General features: G+C 48.8%; 2 protein-coding genes across 8 annotated transcripts in view; both read right to left on the bottom strand.

Moving 5' to 3' along the window:
* Positions 1-370: 370 nt before the first annotated feature.
* On the bottom strand, positions 371-7,086 carry LOC129506669 (transmembrane protein 106A-like). 4 transcript variants are annotated; one of them, XM_055320732.1, is made up of 8 exons: positions 6,980-7,086; positions 5,492-5,715; positions 4,891-4,954; positions 3,670-3,823; positions 3,023-3,163; positions 2,890-2,933; positions 2,342-2,395; positions 371-2,005 (listed from the first exon to the last, which is right to left on the bottom strand). In XM_055320732.1, the coding sequence occupies exons 2-8, from the start codon at positions 5,697-5,699 to the stop codon at positions 1,882-1,884; spliced, it is 789 nt and encodes a 262-aa protein (XP_055176707.1). In that variant the 5' UTR covers positions 5,700-5,715; positions 6,980-7,086; the 3' UTR covers positions 371-1,881. The 4 variants fall into 4 exon arrangements, with proteins under 4 accessions (XP_055176707.1, XP_055176626.1, XP_055176784.1 ...); XM_055320651.1 differs by lacking the exon at positions 6,980-7,086 and adding an exon at positions 6,742-6,970; XM_055320809.1 differs by lacking the exon at positions 6,980-7,086 and adding an exon at positions 6,551-6,970 and having other exon boundaries at positions 371-1,418.
* A 340-nt stretch (positions 7,087-7,426) lies between these two features.
* Positions 7,427-12,685, bottom strand: part of LOC129506448 (next to BRCA1 gene 1 protein) — a 32,269-nt gene continuing 27,010 nt past the window's right edge. For all 4 annotated transcript variants that reach the window (XM_055320422.1, XM_055320236.1, XM_055320360.1 and 1 more), the window contains 2 exons: positions 12,132-12,240; positions 7,427-8,939 (listed from right to left, as the gene is read on the bottom strand). In XM_055320422.1, coding sequence (XP_055176397.1) covers positions 8,766-8,939; positions 12,132-12,240 — 283 coding nt within the window. In that variant the 3' untranslated portion in view covers positions 7,427-8,765. The remainder of the gene's footprint in view (positions 8,940-12,131; positions 12,241-12,685) is intronic.

Here is a 12,685-nt window from a genome sequence, read left to right on the forward strand (position 1 = left end):
ACTTCCTGAAGGTGATACCTAGGATCCCACAGCCTGCCCCCCTTTGCACCTGGGGCTAGACAGGTGATGCCTGGGCCCTTCATCAAAGCCCACACAGACTGCCCCCACACCAACTGCCAGGGACTAGGGCCCTTGTGTGGAGTGCTTCCTGAGGGGGCACAGACCAGGAATATTAAAGCCAGGAGGGGGCTTCAGAGATACACAATGAGAAAGGGGAGAGCCTGGGAGCAAGCTCTCAGAAGCAAAAAGAGCTAGACAGGTTAGCAGAGGGGCATAGGGCCTGGGAAAGAGAGCTTGGCACTCACTCGGAAGCTCAGAAACAGGCTGGGAGTGTCATCCAGCTCTCCTCCCACTCACAGGAGACTTTATTTTTTAACATTGTTAAGTATAGTTTATTTTTTTATTTTTATTATTTTTTTAAGTATAGTTTATTGAATACAATAGATATCCTTTACATTTGGCAACCTACACACAGCAGAAACTCCAGCCTGGCCTTTTTGGACTTGGTGCTCCTGCCAGCACCTTCTTGGCTCTACTCACTCCGGCATGAAAGCGGGGACACAGGACAGGACAGCCTCCTTCCTCCTCCTTCCTGTCTGCTCAGCCAGCTAGCCGGGTGCTGTCACCACTGCCTCCTCTCCATCCATCCAAAATGGCACTCAGCTTTCCCCACCACTTAAGTTCATCTCCCAGCCCAAGGAAAACCACAGCCACCTTCAGTTCCTGCTCAGCAATACAACCAACCGCCTCCATCTGGAGCCCAGTGGGACCCTCCATCATCTGGGACTTTGCTTCATCTGAGTGACAGCAGAGAGGAGAGGTTGAGACCAGTCCCTACTCATGTGCAGTTTCATCCTGTCAACACCCGAAGGAAAGCAGACGCCTCTGGGAGCAGAAGATGGGCCCTGGAACTAAGCCAGGGATGCTGTAGAGCCCAGCAGCTTGGCCAAGTCCTGACAGTTCCCCCTCTGCAGGCTATCATGGAGGAGCAGCTGGCACCACCGTTTGACCTACCAGTGTCCACTCACATGGGCTCAGGGTTGAGGGCTCACCACCAGCCAGAAACCTAACTTCAATAAACTTCTTTCCAAATGACTCTGGCTTCATCTCAGTTTTTCCTGTATAGGTGGAGGGTGCCTCCCTGTATAGGAGAGGTGTCTCCTCTCCTCCCTTACTACTTCTGCTTCTGCTGTGACCAGAATAAAATAACTTTGTTGGAGAGAAGCTTTAGCCAGAGAACAGCTCTGTCTTCCTAGGAACTGGAACAGTCTTTGACCAGGGAAGATGCAGAGCCAAAGGGCTTTGCCAATCTTGCTGTCAGGGCACAAGTTACCAGGACAAAAGCAGATCATCACCATCACTTTGTCACAGGACAAAAGCAGGAAGGCACGAGGCAGCACCCATCCCTGGGTGGAGAACTTGAAAAAGATCCATGTTTTAAAAGTGAGATAAAATTAAAGATTTCTCCCCTTCAGGCAAGAAGGGCAGGAAGGCCAGCCCCGGAGGCACTAGGCAACCAAGGTGCTCAGTACACAGAGGGCAGGGACCACTCTGGGAAATCTAAGGCAGCTCTGGATACATATCAGGTCAGACTTTCCTTAAGACAGACCAAGGCAAAAGCCTGGTGCTGGCTGCTAGAAGAACCAGACTTCTTTTCCTGTGGAAATCAGAGGATGTGAATAGCATGCGTGCATGCATGTGTGTGTCAAGTTAACTTCCACGTAGGACTCCCTGTGCTGAGGGTGTGTGTGGTTGGGGGAGGTATAACAAAGCAGGGCTTTTCCTTTGGCAAAATCACTGTAATTTGTGTAATTCTTCCTTGGGCACTGGGATATACAGCCCAGGCTGGCAGGGGCCTGGAGTTTGGGAACAGTAGACAGGTCATGGTGGGTGAGGGGCCAGCAGCAAGTGGGGCACCGATGAGTTCCCCCGGCAGTCCACATATTCATAACTCTGGAAGACTAGCTGCTCTGAATGGCTCAGGTAGGAACAGGTCAGGGTGCCCCTGGAGAGGAAACAGGCTTTGTTGCTCTGTCTGGGAGGAAGAGGGAAGCTCTGGCCCTGCTCTGCTGTCTGGGGAGGGTGGGCTCCCTCAAACACCCCACGCTCTTCCTTCCACTCCCTACTCTACCAAGGTGCCTGGGACAGCTGTCCCACCTGTGATCCAGACAGCTCTGTGACTTATAAGCAAGGTGGGATCTAGCACAGGGGCTGGACCTGCTACTCCCAAGAGCCCGCAAAGATCAATGGAGTTAGCTTTGAATGACTCCTCCCACAAGGTAGAGGGGAGACTGGGATGAGAAGTGGGAGAGTGGACCCCTGGGCTCGAAGCCCTACTTACTGGATGTGCAAAAGCACATGGTGGACTTTGATTTTCATCCAGGAACAGATTTTGCTGAGAGAGAAAGAACACAGGACCGCGTTTCACACTGAGCAGCCTGGCAGCCTTGCAGGCCCCAGTGTCATCTCCTGGGCTCTTTCCCATCAGGGCCCCCAAATGCCACTCCCACTCTTTCTCCCTCTGCCTAAGGTGAGCATGTCACCCTTGCTGCAATTGCATTTCTCCAAGCCCCACAGGCTTGGCCCAGGTGTGTACTAGCCCCTCCCCCTCAACAGAAAACAAGACATTCATTTTCTCAGGGATTCAGGCTTAAGAGCCTGAGGTCACATATTGTAAGAATTAACCAAATTCTGGCCTGTTTTCATTCCAACCTAAGTCCAAACAGGTGGGGGACCCTGAATTCCTTGCACATTGCAGCCTTGGCCACAAGGGTGGAGGCCAAATGCTGGCTGCAGGGTTTGTTAAGCAGTCAGGAAGTCTAGTAGGGATGAAGACTGGGTTTCCAACCAGGAAAGAGGCTAAGAGAGAAGAGATCAAGGTATACTTACTATGTGTTTTCATCCTTGATCTTGTTGGTCACTGCATAAAATATCTGTCAACCAAATGCGCACAGGGTGAGCCTCAGCCCCAGCCGCCCCTTCCGACCACCACCCATGTTCAAGCACATGGAAAGGGAATCACCTGTTCACTGGCCAAAGGGCTGATGTGGAGGAGGAGGCTGTTGGAGACCTGCCCTACCACAAGGGACAGGTGTAGAACCTCGATGGTCAGCTGAGTCACAGTGATGGGGTAGTAGTTGCTATTGGAGATGTTTAAGATATTCTGAGGAGGAAGACAAGGGAAAGGGAAGTGGGAAGGATCGCCATCCTTGAAAAGAAGTCAAGTAGCTTCCCAAACGCCTGCCTCCCCCCGACCCCTGCCCCGGCCTGACTGAGCCCCACTCCCACTGTGGGTCTCAGCTGCTGAAGCCCAGTGCCAGGAGTCCCTTGGAGGAGACAATAAGCTGGCACAGGATCCAGTCTCATCCTGTGAGGCACCTCTGTTCAGTTTTGCCCACCCAGGGAGTCTCAGACCTGCCCTGCCTCCCACACCTGTGTTTTCTCTCCCCCTACACCCCCGATTCTGACCCTTCATTGTGTACCGTCCTCATCCTGCATAATCTGTTACGTGGCCCGTGGTGTCTCCTTGCTTCTCCCCAGGCTTTTACACCCTCCCCAGGTGCCATAAGATCTCTGGCTACCTATGTCCAGGACTGCAACACCGGACAAGGGCAAAGAGGAGTTGCCGGCAAGGCAGCATGGAGCTCAGGGGTGTGGGCATCCACCCACCGTTATGTTGAGGTGGATATCAGTATCGTCAAAGGCCACTGTGGAGGAGTTGAGGCCTGCAGGCTGCACGGCGATGGACCGGGGGAACAGGAAAAAGACGATGAGGGAGGAGGTCACAAGGCAGATGAGCACTGCCAGGAACACGAAGAGCTTCCTGTGGGAAAGCAGGCCCCGGGGTCGAGCAGTGCAGATGTCTGAGTACCACGGAAATGTGGGCAGAGACGGACACTCCAGTCCCTACACAAGGCTCTCCCCTGCGCAAGCCCCTTGTGACTGCACATTTACTTCCCCAGATGTGGAGGACCAGCCCAGGTTCAGACGCAGCTCAGGACTGAGGCAAGCAGCCTGGCTTCCATCCCCACCTCTCTTTACCCACTGGACCAGTTCTCTGAGCAACCCACTTAACCTCTTTAGGCCTCAGTTTCCTTGTCTGTAAAATGGAGAGAACTGGACCTACCTCACAGAATGTGTTATGGGCTAATGCAAGAAAAAGCACTAAAGCCAGCTTCTGGGCACATAACAAAAGCTCAACAAATGCCAGCTATTATCACTGGAAGACATGTCCACATGAACTTGAGAGTTCTGAATTTTAAAATTAATACTCAGAACAGGACATCGTCTGTCCTTCTAATTCAAAACTGGAATCTGCATTAAGGTGAGGTAGCACCTTGTTAGTATCTTATGCGGGGCACTGGCAGTTTCAGATGCTGGTGCAGTGGTCAGGGAGGGCAGGGTGGTGGCACAAACAGGGTCATGACCTGCCCCTCCTCCAGTGAAACCCCAGGGCTGCCTTTGAGGTTCTGAAGTATCTCAGAAGAGGGAGCAGCTGGTTTTCCATCTCAACTGGGAAGAGAACAGGCAGGTCTGAACTGCCACAACAGAGAGAAGCTCGCAGGAAAAATAACTTCCCCAAATGAACTACAGCCAAGGCCACTCCCTCCCTCCTGAAAGTACTTGCAGAGCCAAGGGATCCTCTCTGTTTTCACAAGGGAGCCACGCTTCTTGGAAGCACCAAAGCTCAGGAGGACACCCAAGTGCCCTCAAGTGGCATCTGCTATGCCCCAAACTTCTTAAACCAGAAAAAACCCCGGAAATGGAGCTAGTATATCCGAACTCAGGGAGGCTTCCAATGGAGAAGAATTGGGAATGGGGGTGGGGAGGCAGAAAGGGAGAGACAATGAGTACAGCCCCTGTGGAGCTCAGGTGAAAAGAAGGGCTTACGTGTGCCTGGGCTTCAGCCTCTGGTCCCCATAGGGGATGAGAGCCACTAGTTGCTTCTCTAGCTCTGTAGAGAGAAAGAAGGTGAGAGGGCCAAGAAGTAAGTATGCATGAGGACTGTTTGCTGTGCCAGCTATCCAGAAGGACCCCTTCACTCCACAGAGTCAGAAGCGTGCCACCTCTGCCCCAGGGCAGGACTGGGGACCTTGGACAGAGATGGCAACTCCACTCTGTCAGCTCTAAGATAGAGGTGAGATTTTTCATTAACAGGTGTGAATTTCCGGAATGCACCAGCAAATGAGACTTTGGAGAGGTCATTTGTAACTTCCTGAATCCTAAGACCCAGGGTCTGTAAGGGAGCAGGGAGGCTGGAGACCCCCTGGGCTGGGAAGAACAACTAGGGCAGGAGGGGCAGCAGGGGGCAGGTGTCTCTGCAGCGAGGGCAGATTAAAAGTTAACATTTTGCTGGCCGGCCTGGAGGGGGGGGAGGACCCAGAACTGGGAGACCCAACCCCATTCAAGGAGGCTCAGACGGGCCTGACCAGCTGGCTGCTAAGAGCTTTTTCTGGATTCCAGGCTATCTCTAAAGCCTTGGGCCACTCACCTTGAGGGATCTCCCCGCTGCCCTGGCAGGTAGGACAAGTCACAAAGCTGGCACTGGCAGCCCCTTCACAAGGCACGGGAAAACAAAAAGACTTGCTGCTTCGGGTGCTGGAGTAGCAGGCAGCCTTGCTGCCAGTGGCTGGGCTTCGGGGCAGGATGGACTTGTTCTCCTCCCGAGAGCCCAAGTGGGAGAATGTCTCACCCATCATACAGGGGGAGTTTTCGCTAATGAGAAAAGAACAGAATTCGGTGCTAAGCTTGTTAGCATAGACACCGGATGTTACTTTGGTTTGGGGTTCTCAAGATTGGCAAGGAGTGCCACCCCAATTTCAGCAAGCTCCCACCCAAGGAAGCTAGGATACGAAAAACTGAGCAGTTATATGGGACTCTGGGATCAGAAATCTCAGCATGTTTTTCATTACTGCAGGGGAGCTCAAACTGCCTGCAAGAGGGAAGAGAAAAGAAAAGCAGAAGTTATTTCACTAGAAGGGACTTCCAGAAGTGAATGGCAGAACACTTGTTTTTGTTCTGGGAAAGTTGCTGAGCTGTCACTTGCTTCAAGGGAAGGAAGTGGATAGGGCTGGCGCGCGGTGGGGGAGGCAGCAGTCCAGAGTCTCTTCACCCTCTGCAACAAGAGGACTCTGAAGAGGTGTCTAGGACACCCAAGCAGAAATGCCTGCGATCTCCCAGCCTGGGAGTGGAAGGAAAGCTTCCATTCCTGGGCCTCTGGGCAGGTGCTGGCTTAATAAGGAAGCAGGGATTCTTTGAAACAGGGGAAAGGCAGCTAGGCTGGCCACAGGTGTGCCTAAAAACCTTAAAATAGCCCTGAAAGAGAGCAGAGAAACCTCTTTCATTCTGCTTTCTGTGGGGTAGGAAAGAATGCTTGGGGAAGGATGGGAGCAATGGTCAGGGTCTATTCTTCATTAAGGAATGGTAAAGGCTTAAAAAAAAAAAAAAATCCAGATTCTTCTTCAAAGGCTCAGGAGTGGTGGCAGAATGAGTAGGCGAGCCCAAAGTGAGCCTTACTCAGACCTTACTGGGTCAAAATGAAGAGTCTCACCTGATTCAGGTCTGGGATCCAGGGCACTGGTCAGCCAAGAGTGAGCTTTCTGAAATGTCTTTGGGGAGAAGGGCTTGTTGGGCAGGGCCAACAAAGGGCCATGGACTGGGGCTGGCCAGGCTACTGGCCCCCTTCAGCAGAGTCCTGGGGGGAACGAATACACAGCTTTGGAGAGAATGGGGAGCAGCTACCTCGGCCTCCCCAGAAGGCTAAGCTGCTTCCAGCCCTTACTCCTGGGCTCGGCCAGGGTCCCGAGTGGAGGAGCAGCCACAGAAGCTCGATTTCACTGAAGAATTTCACCTCCAGGCAACCCGAGGCCGTTGGTGGAGCCTGTTAACCCGCGAATGCCTGCGTAAGACTAGGAGGCAATGAAGGTCCCTCGACCCTTGCCTCCCAAAGGGAAAGAAAGGAAGATCTGAGAAGCCTTACCCCACCCCCGGGCGGTCAGCAGGACGGATACCGCTGCAAGCAGAATCGAAAGTGCGGGAGGCAAGGGGCTCGCCCCAAGCTTTGACTCAGTCTAGGGAGGCTCCGCCCCAGCTTCTCCGGACCCGCCCCCTCCCGTTAGATTGGCCGGAGAAGAGCTCATCTCTTCGAAGACCGCCCGGGTTTCGGACGCCACTTTCGCAAGCACCAGCCAGTCCAGGTAGGACTTTCGAAGAACCTTTATTTCACCATTCTCGAAGCGGCTAGGTACAAGTACAACCGGACGGACGACTGGACCTTAGGGTCCTCCTGGACCCCTACAATACGACTCAGGAGGTCAGAGCAGGTCCCGCCCGAAATCAACCCAATTAATTACACACACCCTGCCGTTCAGCCTCTACCCAGAAGCCCGGATAAAAACGTTTTAAATAAATGAACAGCCTGGTTGGCTTGCAGTCTGAATCTTGGTTTATTTAATAGCGATCAAGAAGTATACTGTAAATAAACATCATGATGACTAATGATTAATTAACATCACCATTCATTATAAATACCAACCAGGTTAAATAATACTAGTTTACTATCCTTCCCCTTCTGGATGAGGGTTGAGTCTTCTTTTTCTGCAAGTCACTTTCATGGATAGTAGTAGCTTTTAGTGTTTTTTGTTACCTTTCCTTTACCCATTATACCCAAGACTCCTTTCTGTAAACAGAATGAGGACCTGGGCCCCTGGCAACAAGCTTTCTCATTCGTTTTGGGGTTAACCCAAACCTTTTTCAGAGTCTGTTCCCATCCTAGTCTTGCAAAACAGCCTCCTCCTGTTCTAGACTAAGGCTAGATACCTTTGAGCAGATTTCAGACATTCAAAAAGTCATCAGCATTTCCTGTGCCTCACACACATTTGCCCACCCCTGAACTAACTTTACTAGATTAAGAGCCTTTCACTTTTCTTCTTTCAACTGTAACATCTGCCCTGACATTAAGAAAAAAGGTAACTGTTACATTTCTTTTCCTTTTAATAGTTTTCCCCTTCTCTATAGGATTAGCAAAATATTTCACACTACCTACTTAAATTTGTTCCCTTAAACAAAAAAAAAAATGTATGCAATATTACTACAGTAAACACTGCTCAATAGGTGCTGGTGGGTTAACTGAGCACACTCCCTCCTCCTCTCACTGAAGTGCAGAGACCCAGAAAGTGGATCTTCTTGAATGTACCAGTGGGGTCTTTAGAAAACAGTGCTGATTTACTATGTCTTACAGGGAAATGACTTGTCCTTGAGCAAGGAAGATTAACAAGACGGGGCTCTGGGTGTCATTTCAATACCACATAGGTATGAGGCTTGGGGTAGGCTAGAAAAATTGTAAGAATTCTTGAAAACAACTTCCAAGGTTAATTTCTTTTGAAAACTGACAACAGATATCCCCATAGAAACATCCACATTTAACCAAAGAAAAATACTTAACTTTGATACAAGCAGAAAGAAAAATGGTTCTATAGGAAGTTCAAGTCAATGCTCTTCAATGCACTAAAATGGAGATAGGAGCTTTGTCCAAATCAACTGAAAAAGTTTTCCTACAATTCATCCAATGTCTCTGTTTTGGTTCTGGTCTTTGATTTGCTCCAGAAAATACTGTAATGCAGGTACTGTCTTGGTAATTCGATAATGGGTTCTATATAGATTCATCAGATTAAAAAAATCATCCAGGGCTTCTCCCCTACGCCCCCAGGACAGAATAAAGATCATCTCTGAGCAGCAGGCAAAGTGATTTAATACAAGGCCACTCCTCAGTAGCGGTGGCTGTACCAGTCATTGTTGTTGACCTGAAGCAGTTCTGTCACAACCTGTAAGATGTTATAATTGTGCTTCTTCAGCAGCCTGAGGTTCAGCTGCCTGTCACAGAATCCCATTTCGAAGAGATGGGCCATCAGAGCTGCTGTCTGATCTTCAGAAACTATTGGCTGTATAGAGTCAAGAAAAGCAGAACATTTTCTGAATCATTTATGTGCCTCGTAAATTGTTATCTTGCAAATCATACAAATCTTTCCAGATCTATTTATTAGGGAATTCAAAGCAAGGGTATGGATGGCACTCCTGTCCACCTGACACTACTGGGCCCGTGAGGGAGGACTGGGAATGCCCAGCTCTGGATTCTGTAGGTTTATATCCGAAACCGGGCAACTAATGAACTGTCTTCAGAACTAGGAGGAGGAGGAAGCTCCAGAGGGGGCATTTGGAAGGAGGCATTCTTTGGCCTAATGAAGGAAAAGATACAAACAAGCACTGGAAACTCTGTGAAGATAAAGTTAACTGTGTGGACGGGGCCAGTGTAGGCAGGAGCAGAGACTGTTACTAGGAGAGTGTGGTCAGCTATGCAAAGGAGCTGAACAAGAAACTGCTTGGGAAATGACATCTTGGGTGACCTTCTTGGCATTTTTTCCCCTTTTTTCTTTGTAAAGAACAGAAATAATCTTCCAAAGAGGGAGCTAACAGTCCTTTACCTCCCTCTTTGGGCCAAGCCCTAGAGTGGACACATAACCTTCCCAAATCCTAACACTTTGGTTTATCTTTTTTTTTGTTTGTTTGTTTTAAATTAACATATAGTATATGAGTTTCAGGGGTAGAGTTCAGTGATTCATCAGTTGCATACACCTAGTGCTCATTCCATCACATGTCGTCCTCCTTAAGGCTCATCACCCAGTTACCCCTCATCCAACCACCTCCCCTCCAGTAACTCTCAGTGTGTTTCCTAGAGGTTAAGAGTCTCTTATGGTTTGTTTCCCTCTCATTTGTTTTCCTTTCCTTCCCCTATTTCATCTGTTTTGTTTCTTAAATCCTATAGATGAGTGAAATCCTATGGTATTTGTCTTTTTATGATTTATTTCGCTCAGCATAATATCCTCTAGTCCCACCCATGTTGTTACAAATGGCAAGATTTCATTCTTGGATTACACTAACTCTTACCATTTACTTCCCAACTGTGTTGATCATCAATTAATTTTTTTTTTTAAGATTTTATTTATTTATTCATGAGAGACACAGAGAGAGAGGCAGAGACACAGGCAGAGGGAGAAGCAGGCTCCATGCAGGGAGCCTGATGTGGGACTCGATCCTGGGTCTCCAGGATCATGCCCTGGGCCGAAGGCAGGCGCTAAACCGCTGAGCCACCTGGGCTGCCCTCAATTAATTCTCTTATGTAGGAAAATGGAATATAAATTATTAAATGGAAAATAAATTATGTAGGAAAATTGAATATAAATATAAAATACCTCCTGTTTGGCAGGCTAGTTGAGAGGATTAGGACAAGAGTGTGTACATGTGTCGAGCACAATCTCTGGCATTTCTCTCTATACCCAACTCCACTGTTCCTCTCTTACTCTCATTTCAGAATATATTATCCATCCTTTCCAGGATAATCCTACCACAAGTCCATTGCTTGCTATCTCATGATCTCTCACTATCTCAGAAATCTCTTTCTGTGAATTATCCTCTCTTACCTTGACCATTAACTCATTCCCTGTGTGCTCCAGCAACTTGACAGTGAGGCATACTTGCACTCCCCAAGTCCTCCTCACTTGCTCTCTTTCTCTGGGGGTGTTGGCACCTCCTTCTCATTCAAGCTCCCTTCCCTGGCTCCAGAATATCCTCCTATGTCTCAGGTTCCCGGACAAGGCCCTTCTTCTTTCCTGGATCTTTCAAGGCTGTTTTTTGCTTTAGACCTCATCTTCCCAGAAACTCTTACCCAATCACATGGCTTCTACTAGAACCTGTATACACATGACCTGACCTCTTCCAGGCCAAACCTTTCCTCTGTGAGCCACAGGCACATGCCCAGCTGCACTCTAGGTAATTTTACCTGGATATGCCTCAAATTCCACACCATCCAAATGGACCTAATTTTCTTCTTCTCCTGCCCAAATAGATCCTTCTTCCTGTACATCTTTCTTAATGGATGGTACTATCCACTGTCCAAAGCCGGAAACTTGGGATTCCTCCTTGACTTCTTTCCAGCCTCTTAATCCTGGTCTTCAAGATCTGCTACTTCTCTTTCTCTTCTACCCTTTTCTTCCATCTACACATGGATTCTCAAATGGATTTCCTTAGGGCTCCCCTCAACCTTCGCACTGTAGTGGAGTTATCTTACTGGGTACGAATCTAATGTTAATTATTTTCCTATAGCCCATTCACTGTCCCTTCCCACTAGCCTTAAAATAATATCCGAACCACTTAACACAGCACCCCACCTACATAAATTGAGTTTTTTCCTTCTTCTCAGCCCAAATTCACCTTTAAAAAAATTATTTATTTATTCATCATCATTCATTCATTCATTCATGAGAGGCACACTCAGAGAGAGAGACAGAGACATAGGCAGAGGGAGAAGCAGGCTCCCTGCAAGAAGCCCGATGCAGGACTCGATCCTGGGACTCCAGGATTACACCCTGGGCCAAAGGAAGACGCTAAACTGTTGAGCCACCCAGGCGTCCCTCAAATTCACCTTCAAGCTGACATTTCCAACTCTTTTTACTGGCCAGTCTCTGTCACAATGCTCTTTCTATTCCTCTTTCCTGACACATACTCATTTTGTCCTTTTTTTTCTTTTTTTTTAAAGAGATTTTATTTATTTATTCACGAGAGACACATAGACACAGGCAGAGGGAGAAGCAGGCTCCATCCAGGGAGCTTGACATGGGACTCGATCCTTGGTCTCCAGGATCACGAACTGGGCTGAAAGTGGTGCTAAACCGCTGAGCCACCCGAGCTGCCCTCATTTTGTCCTTAAGGACTCAATTCAGGCATCATCCTACCAGGAAGCCTTCTCTGGCCCATGCAGAGGCCCACAGAGAGGTGTTTCATGGGAGAACACTGGCGCAGGACCTTACATGGTACTGTTTATCACGTTTGTGTCGCACAGTCTTTGGGCAGGGACTGGTGTCTTTTTCACCTTGTAGCACTGGTACTTGGAAGAGCCCCCCACACATAATAGGTCTTCTACAAACATTAGGTCTTTTTCCTTTCCTCACTTAAATAACTTGGCTAAAGTTCTACAGCTAAAAAGTGGCAGAATGCTATACTACTCTCCAACCCAGACAGGGAGCATCATTGTCACTGGTGACGTGGCTTTGGTAAAGGAAAAGAAAACATACACTGACCTGGGCAGTGACTGGTGGCCCAGCAAACAAGGCCTTATACGCAGAAGCAGCAACAGATAAAGCCCCCTTCACCAGTCCTCCAGCAATGCTGCTCCCATGGTGGTGGTGCCTGGGGAGGAAAACCACATTATTTCCCTAAAAACCACAAGCCATTATCTTCCTACAAGATAATCTGGGCTCTAATCCTTGAAAGAAAATGGATTTCCCTGGGGTGTGACCCCAGGAGAATGTGACCGTTTTTCTATTAGTTTTACAGCTACAAACCTTGGTTAGATGTGGAGCTCAGCTCTACTGCTGCAAAATAAGGGCATACAGAAAACACATCCCCTCTGGTGAGTATACCAGCTTTCTGTCCCAGCTGAAAACTATGTGGTCAAGGGCACAGAGGGGGTATTTAGCAGTCTGCTCAGTTAACCATCTTAGAGGTATACCCCAAAGGAAATGTGATTTTCTGGGCACTGTAGCGAGGGAGGAGTCCATCTTACCAGTGATCTGAGATGACTGGGAGCAGTGAGGCAGGTGTGCCTAAGAAACCGTTACTAAGATGCACAATG

Source organism: Nyctereutes procyonoides, unplaced genomic scaffold (genome assembly GCF_905146905.1).
Source record: "Nyctereutes procyonoides isolate TBG_1078 unplaced genomic scaffold, NYPRO_anot_genome, whole genome shotgun sequence".
NCBI classification, from domain to species: domain Eukaryota; kingdom Metazoa; phylum Chordata; class Mammalia; order Carnivora; family Canidae; genus Nyctereutes; species Nyctereutes procyonoides.

Coding starts and splice junctions, on each gene's coding strand:
- LOC129506669 (XM_055320732.1), bottom strand. CDS start 5,699: ATGATGGGTGAGACATTCTCCCACTTGGGCTCTCGGGAGGAGAACAAG. Junction 3,824..4,890: donor AGGCTGAAGCCCAGGCACAC/GTAAGCCCTTCT, acceptor GCTTTCCCACAG/GAAGCTCTTCGTGTTCCTGG. Junction 2,006..2,341: donor CATGTGCTTTTGCACATCCA/GTAAGTAGGGCT, acceptor TTTCCTCTCCAG/GGGCACCCTGACCTGTTCCT.